At 35.6% G+C, this 21,135-nt stretch overlaps 4 protein-coding genes across 4 annotated transcripts in view; 3 read left to right on the plus strand and 1 right to left on the minus strand.

Annotated features, from left to right (window-relative positions):
• The window catches only part of LOC135837960 (roundabout homolog 2-like), a 638,803-nt gene that overhangs the window by 286,504 nt on the left and 331,164 nt on the right, over positions 1-21,135 (minus strand). The gene's annotated exons all lie outside the window — the stretch shown is intronic.
• On the plus strand, positions 695-4,540 carry LOC135837923 (uncharacterized). Its single transcript, XM_065353367.1, has 2 exons — positions 695-1,753; positions 2,265-4,540. The coding sequence occupies exon 2, from the start codon at positions 2,301-2,303 to the stop codon at positions 4,410-4,412; it is 2,112 nt and encodes a 703-aa protein (XP_065209439.1). The 5' UTR covers positions 695-1,753; positions 2,265-2,300; the 3' UTR covers positions 4,413-4,540.
• On the plus strand, positions 6,473-9,434 carry LOC135837924 (uncharacterized). The gene is made up of 2 exons (XM_065353368.1): positions 6,473-6,688; positions 7,078-9,434. The coding sequence occupies exon 2, from the start codon at positions 7,131-7,133 to the stop codon at positions 9,276-9,278; it is 2,148 nt and encodes a 715-aa protein (XP_065209440.1). The 5' UTR covers positions 6,473-6,688; positions 7,078-7,130; the 3' UTR covers positions 9,279-9,434.
• LOC135837926 (uncharacterized) lies at positions 15,205-18,381 on the plus strand. The gene is made up of 2 exons (XM_065353369.1): positions 15,205-15,538; positions 16,068-18,381. Exon 2 carries the CDS (start codon positions 16,109-16,111, stop codon positions 18,221-18,223), a length of 2,115 nt encoding a protein of 704 aa, XP_065209441.1. The 5' UTR covers positions 15,205-15,538; positions 16,068-16,108; the 3' UTR covers positions 18,224-18,381.

A 21,135-nucleotide genomic window follows, 5' to 3' on the forward strand; every position in this document is an offset into this window, starting at 1 on the left:
ATTCCCAAAAGCTCGCAAAAATTTGGAGCTGTGATCTGAAAAATGTTCAATAATCATCTGAAAAAGACACATTTTCGTGATAATAAATAAACATATAAATTATGTATCCGCAACTTTGAACATTTTTGATGATGACTGATGAGATTTGTAAAACTCTAGAGAAGAAGAGAGGTTACAGAGCCCCAAAATTTCGTTGAAAATGTAAAACATGTGCCTATTGGTGCCCAAAATATTCTGAAAATCGAAGAAATCTCGTGACGTGTTTTTCTATTTTGGTCAAAACTGTTCTGACGAATAACCCTCTTCTACCCTTTTTCAAGATATAACTTCTCCTCGGTGCTCCGAACAATGGTAGCTCCCTTGCATGACGTTCTCCTCCAAGATGCCAGAAAATGTTCAAAAATGAAAAATTGAGCCTGCAAAATTTTTCAAAAAATTTTCCATTAGGTAAGTACATACTAAAGTAGATAGGTACCTACTGAATGGGTCGTTATTAATTTTTTGGGGGGATTTGGATTTTAATGGATCCTAAAAATCATGGTCAAATAACCTCAATAAGGCTTGAGAAAAATTTCGAATTTTTTGCTCAACGTTTTTACTCCCTGTCTCGGCTCTAGCTCAGAATTGATTTTTTTATTGATTTTTTTTCCAGTTCAGATGGTTATGTGACATTTTTTTTCCAAATTCACGATTTCTCAAAATATTTGTTGTTTTCTTTATGTGTAGGTATAAGACCACTTGAGCAGAAAAAAAATCAATATTTTTTTCAACACATCAAATTTTTCAAGCTTTGAGCTCAATCTGGATGATTAAACGTGGACCAAAAAATTTGAAATTTTCCGTACGTCTTATTGAGGCCTTAGGTCATGGTTTTTTTGTTAGGGTCCTTAATATTCGATGAAAAAAAAATGCTTTCTAAGATTCGATTCTTGAAATTATAATGTGGAAATTGTATTTTTCTGATTTAATTATTTCTCCGTAGGACTTAATTTCATTTTGTAGGTTTAAATTTTCTGTTTTTTTTTTTTTTTTTTTTTTTCATGAAAAAAATCATTAATTTTGGGAGTGAGGAGTGGGAGGGTATGAAAAATGTTTACAAATATTAATAAGAGTCTGCCTATTGAGTTTAATGTGGGAGTGGCTACCTTAAATACGTGGGTCTATAGGTACCTGTTTAAAATACATATTTCAGGAAAAAATAATCGAATGTTAGCAACTATCTAGTTACTTATCGACGAAAGAAAAATGATTTAATCCCATTCGCTCATTTAATCAATAAAAATTATCAAAAAACTTATTTATTGAAAATTTGATTGCAAAAATTGCGGCCAAATAGTGCATAAATGAGACACCTTGCGTTGTTGAACCAGTTGATGGTGTATTAAGACAGGTACATACAGAACTTGGTTGTGCAGAAGACAAACCCAGAGACATCTGTACCATAAATTCTGGCATATTACGAACAAACATAGGTACGTGAAATTTTACCTGTCTGTTATCTTTCTTTTTTTGCACCCTTCCTCGCATCCGTCATTTGATACGCTAGTCTCGAGTCGAGTACGTATTTTTCCATGTTAGCTGGTCGTGTAATATCACAGCTTGTATGTAAACACGCGTACTGAGACCTGATGTGTGTACTTTTTACTCGATAATGTTTTTTGAAAACAAAAACTTTGTGATTTTGCGTGAAATCGTATTATTTGTTGTATAATTTCATCGTTCCGTGTTCGTTTTATGGACTTCACATTTTGAGGTGAGTACAGAACATCGTAGTGTAGAATTTGTATGACTTGATGTACCTCCCAACTTACGATACCTATTCCTGGCATCGCACTTGTACACATGAAAGAAATCTGTTTCAAAGTGTCCAGTGCCTGAAAATGTAACGAAAAAGTAGGAAATTTTCATTCTCAGCCTCTCCTACCTTGGAAACCTCAGTTGAAATGTAGCAATGTTTGTTCTACGATCGATGAATTTCGTAAATGAAATTCACCCTGAAGAAGAAATATTCTCCTAATTGATGGACTTTTTTGAACAAAATAGTGTAGTGAATCCTTCCTTCCACTTTTCAGCCGTTTTAAGTGAAAGTGATGTTCGAAAGATCTAGAAAATTGAAAAAAATTGGTATGGAAAAGTCAGAGAATATATAATTTATACGTAAGATTAGCCATCTAAGTATTAAGATTTATTGAGCTAAATTTAGAATAGTCGAAATTCGAGACAAATAGATTGATTTTGATGAAAGTTTTGTTAATTTTTCACAGTTGTTGTAGTCACGAAGAATCGAGTTATTGATAAAAATGGTTTACAATCCGAACGAATTACGTTCATTGGCGGCGGAATCTTCATGTGTACAATTGGTGTACGAATGGGCCAGCTGTGAAATGCCAGCAATCGATAATTGGAAAAAGGAAGAAGACTGCGATACATGTCCGGAACACGATTGTTTTATTCAGCAATTGAACGAAATGCAGATACCCGGCAGCCCAGTGATCCCGAATTTGGTTCTCGACCAAATCGAATACCATATGAAGTGGATTTTGAAACAGGTTACTGACTGGATCTGTTACCATCATCGTAAAAATTTCTTCCACGATGATCCGGCATCTCCGTTGAAAGAATACCTGCCTAAATTGATTTGGAAATCGGTTCGATGGGGTGGTCGATCGATCGATTACAAGGCTACTGCGAAAAACGTGTTGGCAGATTCGATATTTAACCCCATGGAGAAGTACAGATTCGCTTGCACGTATTGTTTTCCGAAGGAAGTATGGAATTTGAGAGATACGGCGAAGGTGGCGATAGATTGGTGTTTCGAAACAGAACCTTTGCTGGTTTATTGGAGTAAATACTTGGTCAATCAGTTAGATACGATACCTGTGCCGGCGAAAGATTCAATCGAGGAGATCATGTTTGCCAAAGCTCTGAACGAATACGATCTTTGGCAGCCTATAAAATACTTTTTAGAAAAGTCGAACTCCAGTGCTAGATTATTGCAGTGCAAGAAGGTTGTTTCGCACAAATACGGAAAATATCAAAAAAAACTACTGGCTTTACTGAATGAATGCGAAAAAAGTTCTGTGTACCAGGCTAATTGTAAAAAAATCATTAAAAATTACCACGAGCACGTTGATCTCGAAGGTATTCGACAGTTTTACACTGAACTGAAGGGCAAGTTGAATTTCAAGAATTTCGCACTAATTATCAAAAAACTGGCGTATTGGTCGATGATAAATAGTGACTATTTCGATGCACTGACACCCTTACTAATGGAGATTTGGAACGATGCCAGCGACGAGCGTAAACGCCTGGTGGTCTCAAGTGGCTGGCGATCACGTATCGCCAGAAGATTGGATTACGTGATCATGGGCGAAAAAGTGGTCGAATATTTCTACGATAGAGACCAATTCCGCAATCCTTTTGTGTTTATTCGTGCCTTGGCTGAAGTCGACGAACCGCGAAATTTCCTCAAGTCGAATTTTGATTGGCTGGTAATCTGGCAACCGTTCGCTTCAGTACTCGAACTAATCGATGAATTTCAAGTCAATTCCGAAGATGTCGAAGAATTAAAAAAGGATATTCGACAATCGGATATAATGGAGAGGATTTTAATTACATATTTGCATTGTGGCGGGTTTGACGAATTTTGCAGTTTGGTATCGTTTTGTTACTCGGATGATGAAGCGAACAGAATTGCGTTTCAGAGGGAATTTTTAATGGATCATTCGGACGATCTTAGTTTTGCATTCAAGCGTATCGAAATCGATTGGAAAATAATTTACGAATTTGTCAACAAGGTGTTTCGTGATACCGACGACGGATTAGCGTCTTCCTACACTACCCAACTGATGCAATATGTTTTAGAGAAAAGAATGGACGTTCTGATGGAAATGATGAATCGAGAAGAAGCAAACAGCATCGTGGAATGTATTGAAACTTTCGTGCCACACCACGATGATTTATCTCGGGCAAAGGAGACCTGCATTGAGTCACTTTTCGAATACCTTCATAATCGTGGTTATTTCTTCAAGGAGACTCAGTTCGAAAAAATGTTGATTTGGTGCTATGGAAGTGAAACAGGCGTTGCTGAATTTAAAGAGAAAATCAACGTTTCAAAAGTTTTTATCGCCATGTTGGAACGCTGCGTCAATTGGTACACTTTCAACGTGTGTGATTCTATGGAGGAGTTTTTGCATTGGTATTATCCAATCGAAAGTGAAAGGAGAGCTTTTAAATTGGAAATGATTTACTCGTACGGTGAATTTGAAAAGATCGAGGCATTGCTGAAAGAGAGAAAGTATCGTCGACGTTCACGTATGTTGAATTGGTTTTTCGATAAAGACGACTATAAAATAAAGGAATTTACTCGTATGTGTACCTGTAAGTTTGTCAAATCGGTAGTCTATGGTTGAACTTTGAAGATGTTAGTAATATTATAATTGTAATGTAGGTTATTTTATCAGTGATTTTGAATCTTTTTTTTTTTTAATATTTATTTTAACCAATTTTGTAGTTATCGTAATAAATTTTGTGAAGTGTTTTCTAGAAGTGTGCTTTATTTTTCAGAATTTTTTATTGAGCATATAGAATACAGACGGGTCTATTAATTTGAAAATTGTTACCTAAAATGAACGATAGGTATGGTATGACGAATTTCGCTTATTGATGTCTGCCAACCAATCGTTGTTGTGATGTTGGAAACATTGAATGAAAATTCTCTCAGTTCAAGTACCATTTTAAAAAACTGACTTGGTAAGTATACCTTGCTGAAAAAAATTCTTATTTCTTATACAAGCTTAAGTAGGACGCTTGTTATTGTTTCCCAACTTTCTATTCCTGACACCCTCATCTCCCCGCCCCAGTATTTATCATGCTAATTAGGCAAATGTGGTTCGAACAATGTTTGGAAGGGGGGGGGGAGTTGAATACAAAATGTTGAAGAATTTTTAATGTTCAAAAACGATGCTTTTATACTTGACAAAAAATTTGAATCGTTCTACTGCAAGGTTGATAGTTACTGAAATTCAAAATCTGAAATTTGCAATTTTTTTCGTGATTTTTTTTCAGTTTTTTGACGTTTGAAAATCAAATTCAAAAAGAGTTCGTGAGGGTGAAAGTTCCAGAAAATTGGCAATTTGTAAGGTTGAAATATATTTTTAAAAACAACCAACTTTGGCAAACATTATAAACTAAGTATGGTTTTCGAATTTTCTGCGAAAAATACGACATTTTTTGATATTCCAGCAGAAGTTGAGACTTGGGTAAAACATCATTTTTGATTTTATAAGTCAATTTTCTACTCTCCAACTTTGGTCCGAGAAAGAAACAGGAAAATAATCTGCCCGAAGGGAGAGCGAAATTTTTTTGAAAATTTAATAGGTAGTTGAGATGTAAAAACCCACGGTTTTTGGTAATTTTTTGATTTTCCCTGCTTACAGAATTTTTTTCCAACTATCTCAAGTTTACCTATGTACTATTTCCCATGCACCCGATTTTTCTTGAAATTCCCTGAGCTGAAAAATCAATCAAAATTTTTTTAAACAGATTTAAAATCTTTTAAATTTTGAGTTCGATTCGAAGAGTCAAACGTGGATTAGAAAGTTTCAATTTTTTACACCTTATTGAGGTCATTTGGCCATGGTTTTTGCTGGAGTTTAATAAGATCGAAAAAAAAAAGTGAAAAACGATACACCCTATTATACCTACTGGTCGAAACTTGTTCGAATATGTAATATGTAGGTAATGTAGGTAGGTATAGATTCTCTTTCTCAAGAAGAAACCTACTTTCTCACAATTGCCACCCCCTCTCACCAGTGTTAAAACTGTGCATGTACCTATCTCTGATTTCTATTTTTTTTTGTTTTCAAAATTTAATTCCTCAAATTAAAATATGAGAATTGGATTCTTCTTATTATTTAACTCCTCCGTAGGACTTATGTAATTTCAATTCGTAGGACAAGATTGTCTCTTTTTTTCCTTTAAAAATCATCAATTTTGGTGATGGGGGGGGGGGTTGAAAATTGTTTACAAGTATGAATATGAGTCTTCCTATTGAATTAATGTTTTCGAAACTTGTTCTGGATAAGGATTTGGGCTACTTTAAATACGTAGGTGTAGGTCTAGGTACATGTTTAAATTATTTCAGGAAAAAAATTTCAAATGCTAGTTACTTATCTATCGACGAAAGAAAAAATCACTAACGAAAGTCGCAAACAATTTTTTGGGTGAACTTTTATCCACGTTTTCCGTTGACATCTTGATTTAATCTCATTCACTGATTTCATCCGCAGAAATTGTCAAAAAATTTATTTCTTGACAATATGATTGCAAAATTGCTGCAAAATGAGTCAACAAGTACTTAGTGCATAAATGACATGAATGACGTGAAGTTCTACCTATCTGTTATCTTGATTTTTTTGCACCTAACCCCCCTTCCTCGCCTCATTTGATTGTACTACGTAATCTCAGTTCTGGTACATATTTTTTCGATGTTCGCTGGTCGTGCACATAATATCACAGCTCGTATGTAAACACACGTATACTGATACCTGATGTGTGTACCTTTACACTCTTTTACTCGTTAATGTTTTTTGAAAACAAAAATTCTGCGTTTTTGGGTGAAATCGTATTATTATTTGTTGTGTAATTTCATTGTTTCGTGTTCATTTTATGGACTTCATATTTTGAGGTGAGTACAGAACAATTGTACATACCTCGTAATTTAAGTGATATTCGTGGCATCGTATCGTGAAACAAATCTTTTTCAAGGTGTTTAGTGTCTGAATTCTGAAAAATAGCGAAAAGGTGGGAAATTCTCATTCTCAGGTTTCGGAAAACTCGGTAAATTTATCGATTAAACAGTGGAATAAATTCTTCCCATCTTCTTCAGCCGTTTTAATGAAAATTGACGTTCAAAAGATCTGGGAAATCAAAAAAAAATTGATAGGGAAAAGTCAGAGAATAGAGTTTACCTGGCAACTAGACACACTGACCAAGACTTATTGATTGAGAGCTGAATATGGAAAACTTGAGACAAAGAGATCGATTTAGATTAAAGTTTTTGATGCTTTTTTCCAGTTGTTCCTGAAGTCGCAAAGAATCGAATTATCGATAGGAGTAAACGAAAAAAAATGAACCGTAATCCGGCCGAATTACATTCACTGGCGGCGGAATCCGTATGTATGGAATCCGTATGTATACAATTAGTGTACGAATGGGCCAGCTGTGAAATGCCAACAATCGATACTTGGAAAGAAGAAGAAGGCTACGGTACATGCCCGCATCACGATTGGTTAATTTGGCAAATGAACGAAATGCAGATAACCGGCAGTCCAGTGATACCGGATTCGGTTCGCGATCAAATCGAGTACCAATTTTCGTGGATCTCGGAAAAGGTTACTGACTGGATCTGTTATCACCATAGGCGAAATTTCTTCCACGATGAACCGGCATCTTCGCTAAAAGAATACCTGCTGAAATTGGTTTGGAAGCCGAATCGATCCATAGACTACACGGAGACTGCGAAAAACATCTTGACCAGCTCGAATTTCAACGCGATGGAGAGGTATAGATTCGCTTGTACGTATTGTTTCCCGGAGGAAGTATGGAATTTGAAAGATATGGCGAAGATAGCGATGGATTGGTGTTTCAAAAAAGAGCCATTGCTGGTTTATTGGAGTAAATACTTGACCAATCAGCTGCATACGATAACTTTACCGGCGGCGTACGCTTCGATCGACATGGTCATGTTTAGAGAAGCAGTGGAAAAATTATATCCTCAAGAAGCCGTTGAGTACTTTTTTACAAAATTCAACAACTCCGGTATTAAAATATGGCAGTATAGCGAAGTTATCGCGAACTCGAAGATCCTCCATGGAAAGAAATATCTGAAAGAACTGCTGTCTCTGATGAACGAATGTGAAAAACGTCTCGTGTACCAAGACAACGCGATACAAATCGTGAAGAATCTGATTTGGAGGGGTGACTACGAAGGTATCAGTCTGATGTGCTGCGAATTGAAAGGCAAGTCGAAGTGGACGAATTTGCCTCTAATTATCGTTAAATTAGTGAAAAAGTCGATAAGCATTTATTTCGTACATTTCAATCCACTGTCATCGTTATTGTTGAAAGTTTGGAACGATGCCATCGGCAAGGACGGATTCCTTGAAAATGTGAGAGATTTGCAATCGCGTATCGCCACCGAATGCTCCACAGAGATCGTCTCGAGTAAAAATTGCATCAAGTACTCCAGGTCAATAGACGCATTCCATCGACCTTTGGAATTTATTCGCGCTTTGGCTGCTGCGCACGAACCGCGAAATTTCCTCAAGTCGAATTTTTATTGGCTGGTAATCTGGCAACCGTTTGCTTCGATAGTCGAACTGATTGACGAATTTCAACTGAATGCCGAAGATGTCGAGGAATTGAAAATGCATACTCGACATCCGTCTAGAATGAGGTGCGCTTGTCTGAAATATTTGGAGAATGGCAAGTTGGACGAATTTAGCGCTTTTGTATCGTTTTGTTATTCTGGCCATAATGCTGATATGAGCGCATATCAGAAGGACTTATTGATAGACGAAGATGGCTTGAAAGCTCTCGCTGATGCGTTAAATCACATCGATTGGAAAATAGTCATCGAATTCGTCAACAATGTGTTTCGTGATAACGCCGGATTCGCATCTGGCTACACTACCAGACTGTTGTTTCGCGCTTTTCAAAATGGAGACGAAATGTACGAGTTTTTGAGGAAAATTATGCAGCAAGAAGATGCGATGAACGGAATCGTGGATTGTATTCAAACTTTCGTGCCTGGCAACGATAATTTATCGCTGGCAAAGGAGGCCTTCGTGGACTTACTTTTAAAAGCACTTCATGATGACGTCGACTTTTTCGTTTTTAAACGGGCTGCGTTCAATGAAAATACGTTGAATTGGTGTTATGGAACTGAGACGGGCGTTGCAGAATTTAAAGAGATGATTAACGTTTCCGAAGTATTCATTGCTCAGTTTTGGGGCTGCATGGCGACTCGCACATCATTAACCTTTGAAGTCAGCGATTCGATGGAGGAATTTTTGCATTGGTATTATCCCATCGATAGTGAAAGGAGAGCTTTCAAATTGGAAATGATTCATTCGTACAACGAATCCGAGGCGATTGCGTTACAATTAAAGGACAGACTTTATCGTCGACGAATGTTGGATTGGTTTTTGGAGAACGACGCCGATGCAATAACGGAATTTCTGGCTAACGTATCTTCCATTAAGTTTAGTGGTTGACCCATCACCATATGAGATTTTGGAAGTTTTTTGTGATGGTTATGTCGAGGTTATTCGTTTGTGAATTTTTATCTTTTTTTTCAAGTCATTATTATACTTAATCAATTAAGAATTTAAGATAGTCATTGCTTGTTATAAATATGTGATGTGTTTTTTTGGGATGTGCTTTATTTTTTGTAGAATTTTGCAATGAGTTAGGCACAAACACGTATCTTGTGGAGAGGGTACCGACTACCGGAGCCTCAAAATTTGGGTTCAAATGTAAAAAAAAAAAGTGTCAAATATCAATTGATCCCAAAATTCTCTGAAAATCGCTGAAATCACGTTACACGTTTCCCATTTTGGATCAAAACGATCTGAATAATGTCCCTTAGATAGAAACTAAACTGGTACCTACTACCTACCCTATAAACGATGTAAAAAGGGATTTTGCTTTCATGGCTTCCACGTCCCTATTCAACCATTTCGTAAAATTCCTCGAGAGTATTGTAGTTTGTAAATTAATCACTCACGTATTGTTACATTTTCTGATTCTTGATAGCTGGGTGCATTTATTTTTGAAACATGCAATGCAAAATTGTTCTTACCTGAAACAGAAATACACAAAAAAATAAGTTTTTTTTTTGATTTTATTGTAATCTAATGACAATTAGATTAATCAATTACCCCTAAATCAGCAAACTGTATTAGAAGTGCATTAATGTAGGATGACAAATCGTTTGCATTGAGAATAAACATTAAAGGTTCAAGTATATAGTCCGGCATATGACAATAGGAGTAATTGCAGCCCCCCCCCCGCCGGTCCTCCAGGACAACTTTTTTGTTAAACGGGACATCCTAAGGAACATTTTAAAGCAAACTTTCCTAAAAAAACGTTGGCCTTACTTATAAAATGGCGGTCATTTTGATTGACAGGTCAGCCGAAATCGCAGATTTTGCGTTTCAACATAGGGCTTGCACGAAAATTTTCAAACTTTACAGAGGTAGATCAAAACATCACGCAAAAATTTATTACCTGTCAAAATTTCAAGTGCCTAAGTGCGTTTTTCGATTTTTGGTGGATTTTTTAAAATCGAATTTATGCCAAGAATGAGGGGAAAAATCAAAATTTTACCAAATTGTCCAAGAAAGCTGAAATTTTAAATATACCCTATTTTCGACCTGCCAAATCGATTGGAAACGGTTTCAACACGTTTTGAGCAGTTCTGGAGCCTACAGCAGATTTTTGAAACTCGAAGTTCCCACAAAATTCCATCAAATTGGAGTTGTAAAGCTGAAATTTATTCTAAAAACTAATTTCAATACGCCACGAAGCACTGCAGTTAAATTTCAAGTCGTTTTGGAGCCTCCAGCGACTTTTTGAAAATTTCTGAAGCCTCCACTTTAGCAGATTTTTGAAACTTTAAATTTTCACAAAATTTCATCAAATGGAGATGGAGAGCTGAAATTTACTCTACACTCCAATTTTAACACGCTCTGAGACGACTTCAGGTGGGTTCAAGTCATTTTGGAGCCTCCAGCGACTTTTTGAAAGGTTGTATGGCGTTTTTTGGGAAAATTGTTTTCCTTAAAGTAGCTGGAAGCTTCAAAACCATTTGAAACCACCATGTGGCCTGCGAAGTAAATTTCAGCTTGCCAACTCCATTTGATAAATTGAATGGTGGAAATTCAAAGTATGCTAATTGCTAAGTGCCATGAACGTTTTTTCACGGGAGAGCGTAAAACCGAGTTCCTGTAACCTGTATGTTTTATGGAAAGCGTCATCTTTCAGGGTTTACTTACATCTTGGAGAAGTGTTTCCTCCAATGTGACACTATGAGTGCATGTGCAATAACACTAAGTAGGTATATACCTTGCGTTGAAAAAACGTGTTTCGAAAAAAAATTGCAATGGCACTTAGCATACTTTGAATTTCCACCATTCAATTAATGTTGGGTTAATTTCAAGTTTCAAAAATCTACTGGAGGCTCCAGTAATTTTCAAAAAAGTCGCCGGATGCTCCAAAATGACTTGAACCCACCTGAAGTCGTCTTCAGAGGGTGTTAAAATTGGAGTGTAGAGTAAATTTCAGCTCTCCATCTCCATTTGATCAAATTTTGTGAAAATGTAAAGTTTCAAACATCTGCTGTTGGCTTCAGGAATTTTCAAAAAGTCGCTGGAGGCTCCAAAACGACTTGAAATTCACCTGCAGTACTTTGTAGCGTATTGAAATTAGTTTTTAGAATAAATTTCAGCTTTAAAACTCCAATTTGATGGAATTTTGTGGGAATTTCGAGTTTCAAAAATCTGCTGGAGGCTCCAGAACTGCTCAAAACGGGTTGAAACCGCTTTCAATCGATTTGGCATGTCGAAAATAGCCTATATCCCAAATTTCAGCTTTCTTGGTCAATTTGGTAAAATTTTGATTTTTTCCCTCATTTTTGGCATAAATTCGATTTTCAAAAATTCACCAAAAATCGAAAAACCCACTATAGCACTTGAAATTTTGACAGGTGATAAATGTTTGCATGATCTTCCGATCTACCTTTGTAAAGTTTGAAAAAGTTCGTGCAAGTCCTATGTTAAAACGCAAAATCTGCGATTTCGGCTGATCTGTCAATCAAAATGACCGCCATTTTGTAAGCAAGGCCAACGTTTTTTCGGGCAAGTTTGCTTTAAAACGTTCTTTAGGATGTCCCCTGTAATAAAAAAGTTGTCCCGGGAGATCGGCGGGGGGGGGGGGGGGGTGGTTGCAATTACTCCTATTGTCATATGCCGGACTAATACCTACTCGTGGAACCTTGGTGGACTCCTATGTCTATTATTTTCTCTTAAGAAAAGGTGCAAGTCTCACCATTTTGGAGTTTGACTATTTGTACCCCATTTTCAAGGAAGGGAATTTGGCCAACTGTGCATTTGTGCATTGGATTGGACCCCTTATCCCATATTTTTCCAACTTTATCAATAGAATCTTTTTTTTTTCGTCAAACTTTTCTGGAAGTACTATTTAGACATAATGTATAGTCAAGTGGTCGTATTTTTCGCCAAAATCGCCAAGAAAGTGCTTTTTTGCCAAAACATCCAAAAAGAATCAATTTTTGCTTCGCCTGCCTGAAAAGTCCTCTTTTTGTTACGTACAAAATTTGCTAAACCAAAGTATTGCTTTTTTCAAAATTGATTAAAAAGTATCATTTTTTTGACAAATTTGATTTTTTCCCACAAATGCTTTCTTTTTTTCAGTTTTTATGGTATTTTTTTTTTGTAATTTTTTTTTGAGGGAATCGCAAAAAAAGTCTTGGCTGTTCAAGTTTTGTTTATTGCTTCTTGAAAATTTCAAAGTTCTAATTCGAATAAAATTTGACATCGCTCCTCTCTCTCCTCTTCCACTCAAGCACTTGAAGTTCAACATTAGAAAAGTTTTTCTGCTATAAATGTCCTGCTTATTTCTACTTTAAAATTCCAACATTCCAATTCCAGATTCCCTCCTTTTTTCAAAATTCCTCAACTTTGCTTAGGGCTGATACGGTGAAATTCTCAAATTCGGTTTTCAATCGTTCGAGACTGTCGTAGTTTGGAAAAAATCTCTTCTTGGTGTATTTAAAGGTATAACCAAAGGTAGTTTCAACAATATTCGCCAAAATCTTCAAAAGTTCAAAGTTTAGGTTTTTTTTTGAAAACTCAATTTTCGAAAGCTCGACGTCAGATTTTGGAGCTGTGATCTGAAAAATGTTCGATCATCTAAAAAAGATACATTTTCGTGATGATAGATATTATGTATTCGCAACCATATGAACTTTTCGTATTGAGGTTTGTAAAATCATAGGGAAGAGGAGAGTTTACAAAGCCCCAAATTTCGGCGAAAATATAAAAAATGTCCCTATTGGTGCCTAAAATATTATGAAAAGTGAAAAAATCTCGTTACATGTTTTCCATTTTCGGTCAAAACTGTTCTGAATAACCCTCTTCTACCTCTTTTCAAGAAATAACTTCTCTCAGTACTCCGAACAATGGTAATTCCCTTTAATGACACGCCAAAAAATTTTCAAAAATAGAAAATTTGAGCCTGCAAAATTTTTAAAAAATTCTCCAGTAAGTAGGATGACTCGTTTTTTAACTTTTTTCAAATTTTGATCGATTCTACCAAAAAGACATTGCCAAATGACCCTAATATGACGTAGAATAAATTTCAAATTCTTGGTCAATGTTTCACCCCCCCCCCTCCGCCTCTATTCGACTCGAGCTCAAGATTGATTTTTTCACAAAATTTTTCAGTTCAGGTGGTCTTTTAACATCTTTAGTACTTGCGTGTGATCGTTTTTAGTCCATTAGAAAATTTCAATGTTCATTTTTGCCAAATTCAGGATTTCTCGAAACTTTTTTGTTTTTTCCTTAAAATGTGTAGGTAATTTTATAATCACCTCTTCAAGATGGTAAAATTAAAGTCAAATAACTGATATATGTACATGCATTTGTACGTGTTTGTAAGCACTAATATAAGACCACTTGAGCTGAAAAAAATCCAATATTTTTTCAACACATCAAATTTTTTAAGCTTTGAGCTCAAGTCGGATGGACAAACGTTGACCAAAAAATTCGGTAAGGTAGGTCAGATACCAAAAAAGTCGGATAATCCAAAATGGATGTTTTTAGCGTAGAAATGAAGTGCATGAGCTTGAGAAGACAATTTTTCATCCAGAAAATCAAGTTTTGGCTCAAAACGGGAACAAAGAATCGAAAAAATTACGATTAAACAAAAATAATAAAATTTGTACCGGATAACCCGAAAGTCGAATAATTCGGAGTCGGATAATTAGGAGTCTACTGTAAATTTATGTTGGGAAAATTTCAAGTTTCAAAAATCTACTGGAGGCTCCAGTAATTTTCAAAAAAGTCGCTGGAGGGCTTAAAATTACTTGAACCCACCTGGAGTCGTCTTCAGAGGGTGTTAAAATTGGAGTGTAGAGTAAATTTCAGCTTTCCATCTCCATTTGATGAAATTTTGTGAAAAATTAAAGTTTCAAAAATCTGCTGGAGGCTGCAGGAATTTTCAAAAAGTCGCTGGAGGATCCAAAACGACTTGAAATTCACCTGCAGTACTTCGTAGCATATTGAAATTAGTTTTTAGAATAAATTTTAGCTTTACAACTCCAATTTGATGGAATTTTGTGGGAATTTCGCGTTTCAAAAATCTGCAGGAGGCTCCATGAACTGCTCAAAACGGGTTGAAACCGTTTGCAATCGATTTGGCATGTCGAAAATAGGGTATATCCCAAATTTCAGCTTTCTTGGTCAATTTGGTAAAATTTTGATTTTTTCCCTCATTTTTGGCCTAAATTGGATTTTCAAAAATTCACCAAAAATCGAAAAACGTACTTTAGCACTTGAAATTTTGACAGGTGATAAATTTTTGCATGATATTTCGATCTACCTTTGTAAAGTTTGAAAAAGTTCGTGCAAGTCCTATGTTAAAACGCAAAATCTGCGATTTCGGCTTACCTGTCAATCAAAATGGCCGCCATTTTGTAAGTAAGGCCAACTTTTTTTTGGGCAAGTTTGCTCTAAAATGTTCCTTAGGATGTCCCCTTTAAGAAAAAAGTTGTCCCGGAGGATCGGCGGGGGGGGGGGGTAATTACTCCTATTGTCATATGCCGGACTATCACTCTTCTAACACAAATCACGACTCAAATAATCAATCACGAAATAAAAATACTCGAATGAAACGTACGGAAATGTGTTTTAATAATGACCAATTATCACCAACTGTCTGCATAATATATATACGAAAACAATTACTTAAAAAATACGCGAACACAGTCGTATCAGCATTTATTTAAGCGCCATCGTTAAAATAGGTACCTATTTCATTCGACACAAATAGCTATGCCTGCTCGTCGGCGGTTTTGCGACATGTGTAACGGTACCATAACAAAATATGCTTTTTGATGAGTAGACTAATGATAAATAGCGATTAAAGAAGTCTGAATTTATGTACATATACGCTCGTAACACTATCTGTTATCTTTCTTTTTTTGCACCCTTCCTCGCATCCGTCATTTGATACGCTAGTCTCGAGTCGAGTACCTACATATTTTTTCGATGTTCGCTGGTCGTGTAATATCACAGCTCGTTTGTAAACACGCGTACTGAGACCTGATAAGTGTATACTTTTGGTCCTTCATATTTTTTAAAAACAAAAATTCTGTGATTTTGCGTGAAATCGTATAATTTGTTGCGTGTAATTTCATCGTTCTCTGTTCATTTTATGGACTTCACATTTTGAGGTAAGTATATAGTATGTACACAACATCGTGTGGTGTAGAATTATTATGACTTGATGTACCTCCCTCCCAACTTACGATATCTGTTTTTGGCATCGTACTTGTATCATGAAACAAATCTTTTTCATAGTGTCCAGTGTCTGAAAAATAACGAAAAGGTAGGAAATTTTCATTCCCAGCCTCTCAAGCTTCGGAAAACTCCGTAAATTTAGCAATTTTTGTTTTAAAATTGGGGAAATTTATTCAACGAAATTCAGTGTGAAGAAGAAATACCTATTCTCCTAATTGATGGACTTTTTTGAACAATAAGGTATAGTGTAATAAATCCTTCCTTCCACTTTTGAACCGTTTTATGTGAAATTGATGTTCGAAAGATGTAGAAAATTGAAAAAATTGGTGTGTGGAAATGTCAAAGAATATAATTTATATGTAAGATTTGTCATCCATTAAGACGTCTTATTGAGCCAAATTTGGAAGATTCGAGACGAATACTTAGATTGATTTTGATGAAAAATTTGTTAATTTTTTACAGTTGGTTGTTGATGGTCACAAAGAATCGAATAACTGATAAAAATGGAGCACAATCCGACCGAATTACGTTCACTGGCTGCGGAATATTCGTGTATACAATTGGTGTACGAATGGTCCAGCTGTGAAATGTCAGCAGTCGATATTTGGAAAAAGGAAAAAGACTACGGTACATGCCCGGATCACGAATGGTTTCTTTGGCAACTGAACGAAATGCAACTACCCGGAAGCCCAGTGATCCCGAATTTGGTTCTCGACCAAATCGAATGCCATATGATGTCGATTTTGAAGGAGGTGACTGACTGGATCCGTTACCATCATCGTAAAAACTTCTTCCACGATGAATCGGCATCTCCGTTGAAAGAATACCTGCTTAAATTAATTTGGAAACCGGATCGATGCTGGAGTGGTCGATCGATCGACTACGCAGCTACTGCGAAAAACGTGTTGGCTGGCTCGACTTTTAACCCTATGGAGAAGTACAGATTCGCTTGTACGTATTGTTTCCCGGAGGATGTGCAGAATTTGAGAGAAATGGCCAAGGTAACGATAGATTGGTGTTTCGAAACCGAGCCTTTTCTGGTTTATTGGAGTAAATGCTTGGCCAATCAGTTACATACGATACCAGTACCGGCGAACAAATCAATCGACGAGATCATGTTTGATAAAGCTCTGAGCTACGAATACTACCGTCTTTGGGTGCTCATAAAGTACTTTTTTGAAAAATTGAACTCCGGCGCTAGATTATTGCAGTGTCGGAAAGATGTCTTGTTCAATGATGGAAGATATCAAAAAGAACTACTGTCTTTACTGAATAAACGCGAAAAAAGGTCTGTGTACCGGGATATTTTTAGACACGTCATTACAAATTACGAAGGGGTAGGTGACTATGAAAGTATTCTACAGATTTACACCGAATTGAAGGGCAAGTTGAGTTTTAAGAATTTGGCTGTAATACTCGAAAAATTGGCGTTTAGGTCGATGGAAGGTCCTGAATATTTCAATACACTGACACCGTTATTAATGGAAATGTGGAACGATGCCATTTACAAGGATAAACGTGAGGTAATCTCATTTGACTTACGATCAAGTATCCGCAGTATCGCCGAAGGATGGAAAGATATGATCGTGGAAGGAAGAGAGTATTATTACAACAATAGAGACAAATTCCGCAATCCTTTTGTGTTCATTCGTGCCTTGGCTGTGGTGTACGAACCGCGATATTTCCTCAAGTCGAATTTTTATTGGTTGCGAATCTGGCAACCGTTCGCTTCTGTACTCGAACTAATCGACGAATTTCAATTCACAGCCGAAGATATCGAGGAATTAAAGAATGATATTCGACAGAATCAAATTTGTTGGGAATATTTGGCGTTTGGCAAGTTTGCTGAATTTAGCAGTTTTGTATCGTTTTGCTATTCGGATGATCACGCGAACACTATCTCGCATCAGAGAGAATTATTAATTGCTAATTTGGGAAGTCTTAGTCATGCTTTGAAGTACATCGATTGGAGAACAGTTCGCGAATTCGTCAACAACCTCTTTCGCGACACCGACGACGGATCCGTTGGTTCCTACACTACTCAACTGATGCAATACGTTTTAAAGGAAGGAAAGCATGTTCTTAATCTTATGGAAATGATACATCGGGAAGAAGCAAACAGCACCAGCATCGTGGAATGTATTGAAGCTTTTGTGCCACACGACGACGATTTATCTCGAGCAAAGAAGACCCTCAGTGATTTACTTTTCGATTACCTTCAAAATAATTATCATTTCTATTATTATTATGAATCTTTCAATTTTAAGGAGACTCAGTTCGAAAATATGTTAATTTGGTGTTGCGGAACCGAAACAGGTGTTGCTAAATTTAAAGAGAAAATCAACGTTTCGGAATGTTTCGTTAATCAGTTGCGTAGCTGCGTCGTCGTAGGATACACTTTCGAAGCGAGTGATTCGATGGAGGAATTCTTACATTGGTATTATCCAATCGAAAGTGAAAGGAAAGCTTTTAAATTGGAAATGATTTACTCGTACGGTAAATTTGAAGAAATCAGGGAATTGCTAAAAGAGAGAAGGTATCGTCGACGTATGTTGAATTGGTTTTTTGAAAACGACGCTTATAAAATAATGGAATTTACTACTAAAATATACGTGTAGGTTAGTCAATACGGCAGTGGATGGTTATACGCATATTCTTGAATATGTTAGTAATATTGTAATGGATAGGTAGTTTATTTTATCTGTGATTTTAAATCTTTTTTTAAATATTTATTTTCACCAATTCAGTTATCGTAATAAATTTGGCGATGTGTTTGCTAGAAGCGTGCTTCATTTTTCAGAATTTTGTATCGAGTATAGGTAGGTCTAGGTCTAGGTATAGAATGCAGACGGATCCATTAATTTGAATATGTGTTACCAAAAATGAACGATGGGTATGTGTCGTATGAAATAATAGGCAGGTTCTATCCAAAACAATGTATTCAGTATAATGCACAATATTGAACTGTTTAATTGTCTCAGTACATACTTATGGTCTAGCTGGCTATGTACTAAATTAATAAACGATATAGAATCGTCATGTTTGAGTGTCCTACTTTTCATTCTCTCACTCCTCAACCTATTCCTCGAATTCTGACTCATCCAACTAGCTCACTCTCTGTACACACCTATTACTCATACAACATCTACCTCTTCCTTTAAAAAATAAGTGACCTCACTTATCAATACTTAGTCTATTATTGTAAAACTCTAAACATCTTATGTCAAGTTTTTACAAACCGTTTACATTTTTTGATGCTTATGGGTAAAAAAATGCTTATAAAATGAAAACAAGAATATTTAAAATGAAACAGTGTTTTTCTGGTCAGTTTTGAACATTATTGTTTACAAATAATGAGTAAATAAATGAATATTGATCAAGTTTGGTTCTATACTAAAAATTATAGGTTGAATAATTTCTCATGCTATTATAATTTACCAATTTATAAAATGTGACCAGTTTTTTTTTTTTCATAGAAATAACTATGTATAATGGATAGGCACTAAAAAATATTACTTAGTAACCATATAGCTATATTTACAACTTACAGTCTAATTTCTGATCAGATGACCTTTGGGGATTGTGGTAATAGGGTACTCTACTTTTCCCCTAGTACCTCCCTTCTAGTTCATTCTGTCATGATAGGGCCTCAGATGGTCCATACCATGTCCCTAAAGTTTCTTGATAGGTATTTTGTCATATTTGAGTAAATTTCTACACAAACTTATAGTAGTTAAATACCAAAGTTTCTAATAGGTAGGTAGTCTAATTTTTTCTCTCTTTGCCATTTTTCTTTTTTCTTTTTGCTTTTTTCACCTATAAAGGTGAGTAGCTTTTTCTCTCTAATTTTTCTCTTATTTCTCTCTTTATTTTTCTCTTATTTCTCTCTTTATTTCTGTAGGCCTACATTTCTGCTGATTTTTCTTATTCTAATTTTTTATAATTTTAAAATTCTATTCCTATTATAATTCTAGTCTACTTATTCTATCCACACTGCGCATTATGTGGAGCCTTATTATAATATACAATTAAAATTCTTAACCTATTTGTAATCCTATTCATTTCTTATCCTATTTTCTCAGCAGTTTTGATTTGGATTTCTCTGAATATATTTTTTCAATCTTCATACATGTACTGTATCTTCTTTTCCATCTACCTTAATTTGGTAATTTAATGGAGTTACTCTTTTCAGTACTGTATGAGGTCCTGTATATTTTGTTTTCAATTTTCCCAAGTGTTTCCATGGTTTTTCCAAGAGTACAAGATCACCAGGGTTGTATAAAACCTCCCTGTGTTTTTGGTCGTAACTCTTTTTGTATTCCTTCTGATTTTTCAAAATCAGTTCAGGAATTTCTTTTCTGATTTTTTGGATTTCATCTATCTGGGCTTGTCTGTCTTTTTTATCTTTTGTATTCAATCCAAGCTTGTTATCAATGGGTAAATTAGGTTGTTGGCCATATAAAATGTAATATGGACTCAATCCATTAAATCTAGCTACTGGAGTGGTATTGTAGGAAAATACTACAAATTTTATAAATTCACTCCAATTTGTCCTATTTTCATTTACGTAATGTGAAAGGGAGCTACAAAGTGTGCCATTTTTCCTTTCTACTGATCCTTGGCTCTGAGCTGAGTAGCTAGAGCTATAAATTAACTCAATTCCTAATTTTTTGCACACTTCTTGGAATTTTGAATTTTTAAAATGAGTTCCATTGTCACATAATATTTTTTTCGGGCATCCATAGATACTTATGAGCTCATATACAAATTTAATCACACTCTCAGCTGAAGCACTGCACACAGGCTTTGCAATTGAAAATTTTGTAGCCTGGCAAGTACCTACTAAGATGTATTCATGACCTGAGCTTTTTGTGAGTGGGCCAACAAAGTCCAACTCCAGGTGTCCAAAAATTTCACAATTTTTCACTTCAATTGGTTTCAATAATCCTGGTTTTTTCCTAGTATCCTTTTTCCTTAACTGGCAGGAAAGTATTTGAATTTTTTCACATCATCCCAATCATTTATACTGGCATATAGTTCAAATTTTTGAATAAATTCATCTGCAGTATTTTTCAGGCCAGAAAATGAACCTGGATGGAAAATGAGTGTCTTGGTTGTAGTTGGTGTATCTCCTATCATTTTTATAAAAACTTGAGGTTTACTGGTCCTGGATTTTTGCTCAAAATTTTAGAAATGTCCTTGGTTGATTTCTTGAAAATTCACTTTTGGTGCTTTTTCTTCACTTATGATTTAGATAATAATAATTACGCGAATGGTGCAAATATAATCATAATACATATTCAATAATTAATCAATTCAACGAATTATTTACCATTATTCTCGGAGTATTTACCTTGGTTCTTCCTTGTTGGGTGCCAATTCTGTCGTATGAAATAATAGGCAGGTTCTATCCAAAACGATGTATTCAGTATAATGCACAATATTGAACTGTTTAATTGTCTCAGTACATACTTATGGTCTAGCTGGATATGTACTAAATTAATAAACGATATAGAATCGTCATGTTTGA

The sequence above is a fragment of the Planococcus citri genome, chromosome 2 (genome assembly GCF_950023065.1).
Source record: "Planococcus citri chromosome 2, ihPlaCitr1.1, whole genome shotgun sequence".
In the NCBI taxonomy this organism is placed as follows: domain Eukaryota; kingdom Metazoa; phylum Arthropoda; class Insecta; order Hemiptera; family Pseudococcidae; genus Planococcus; species Planococcus citri.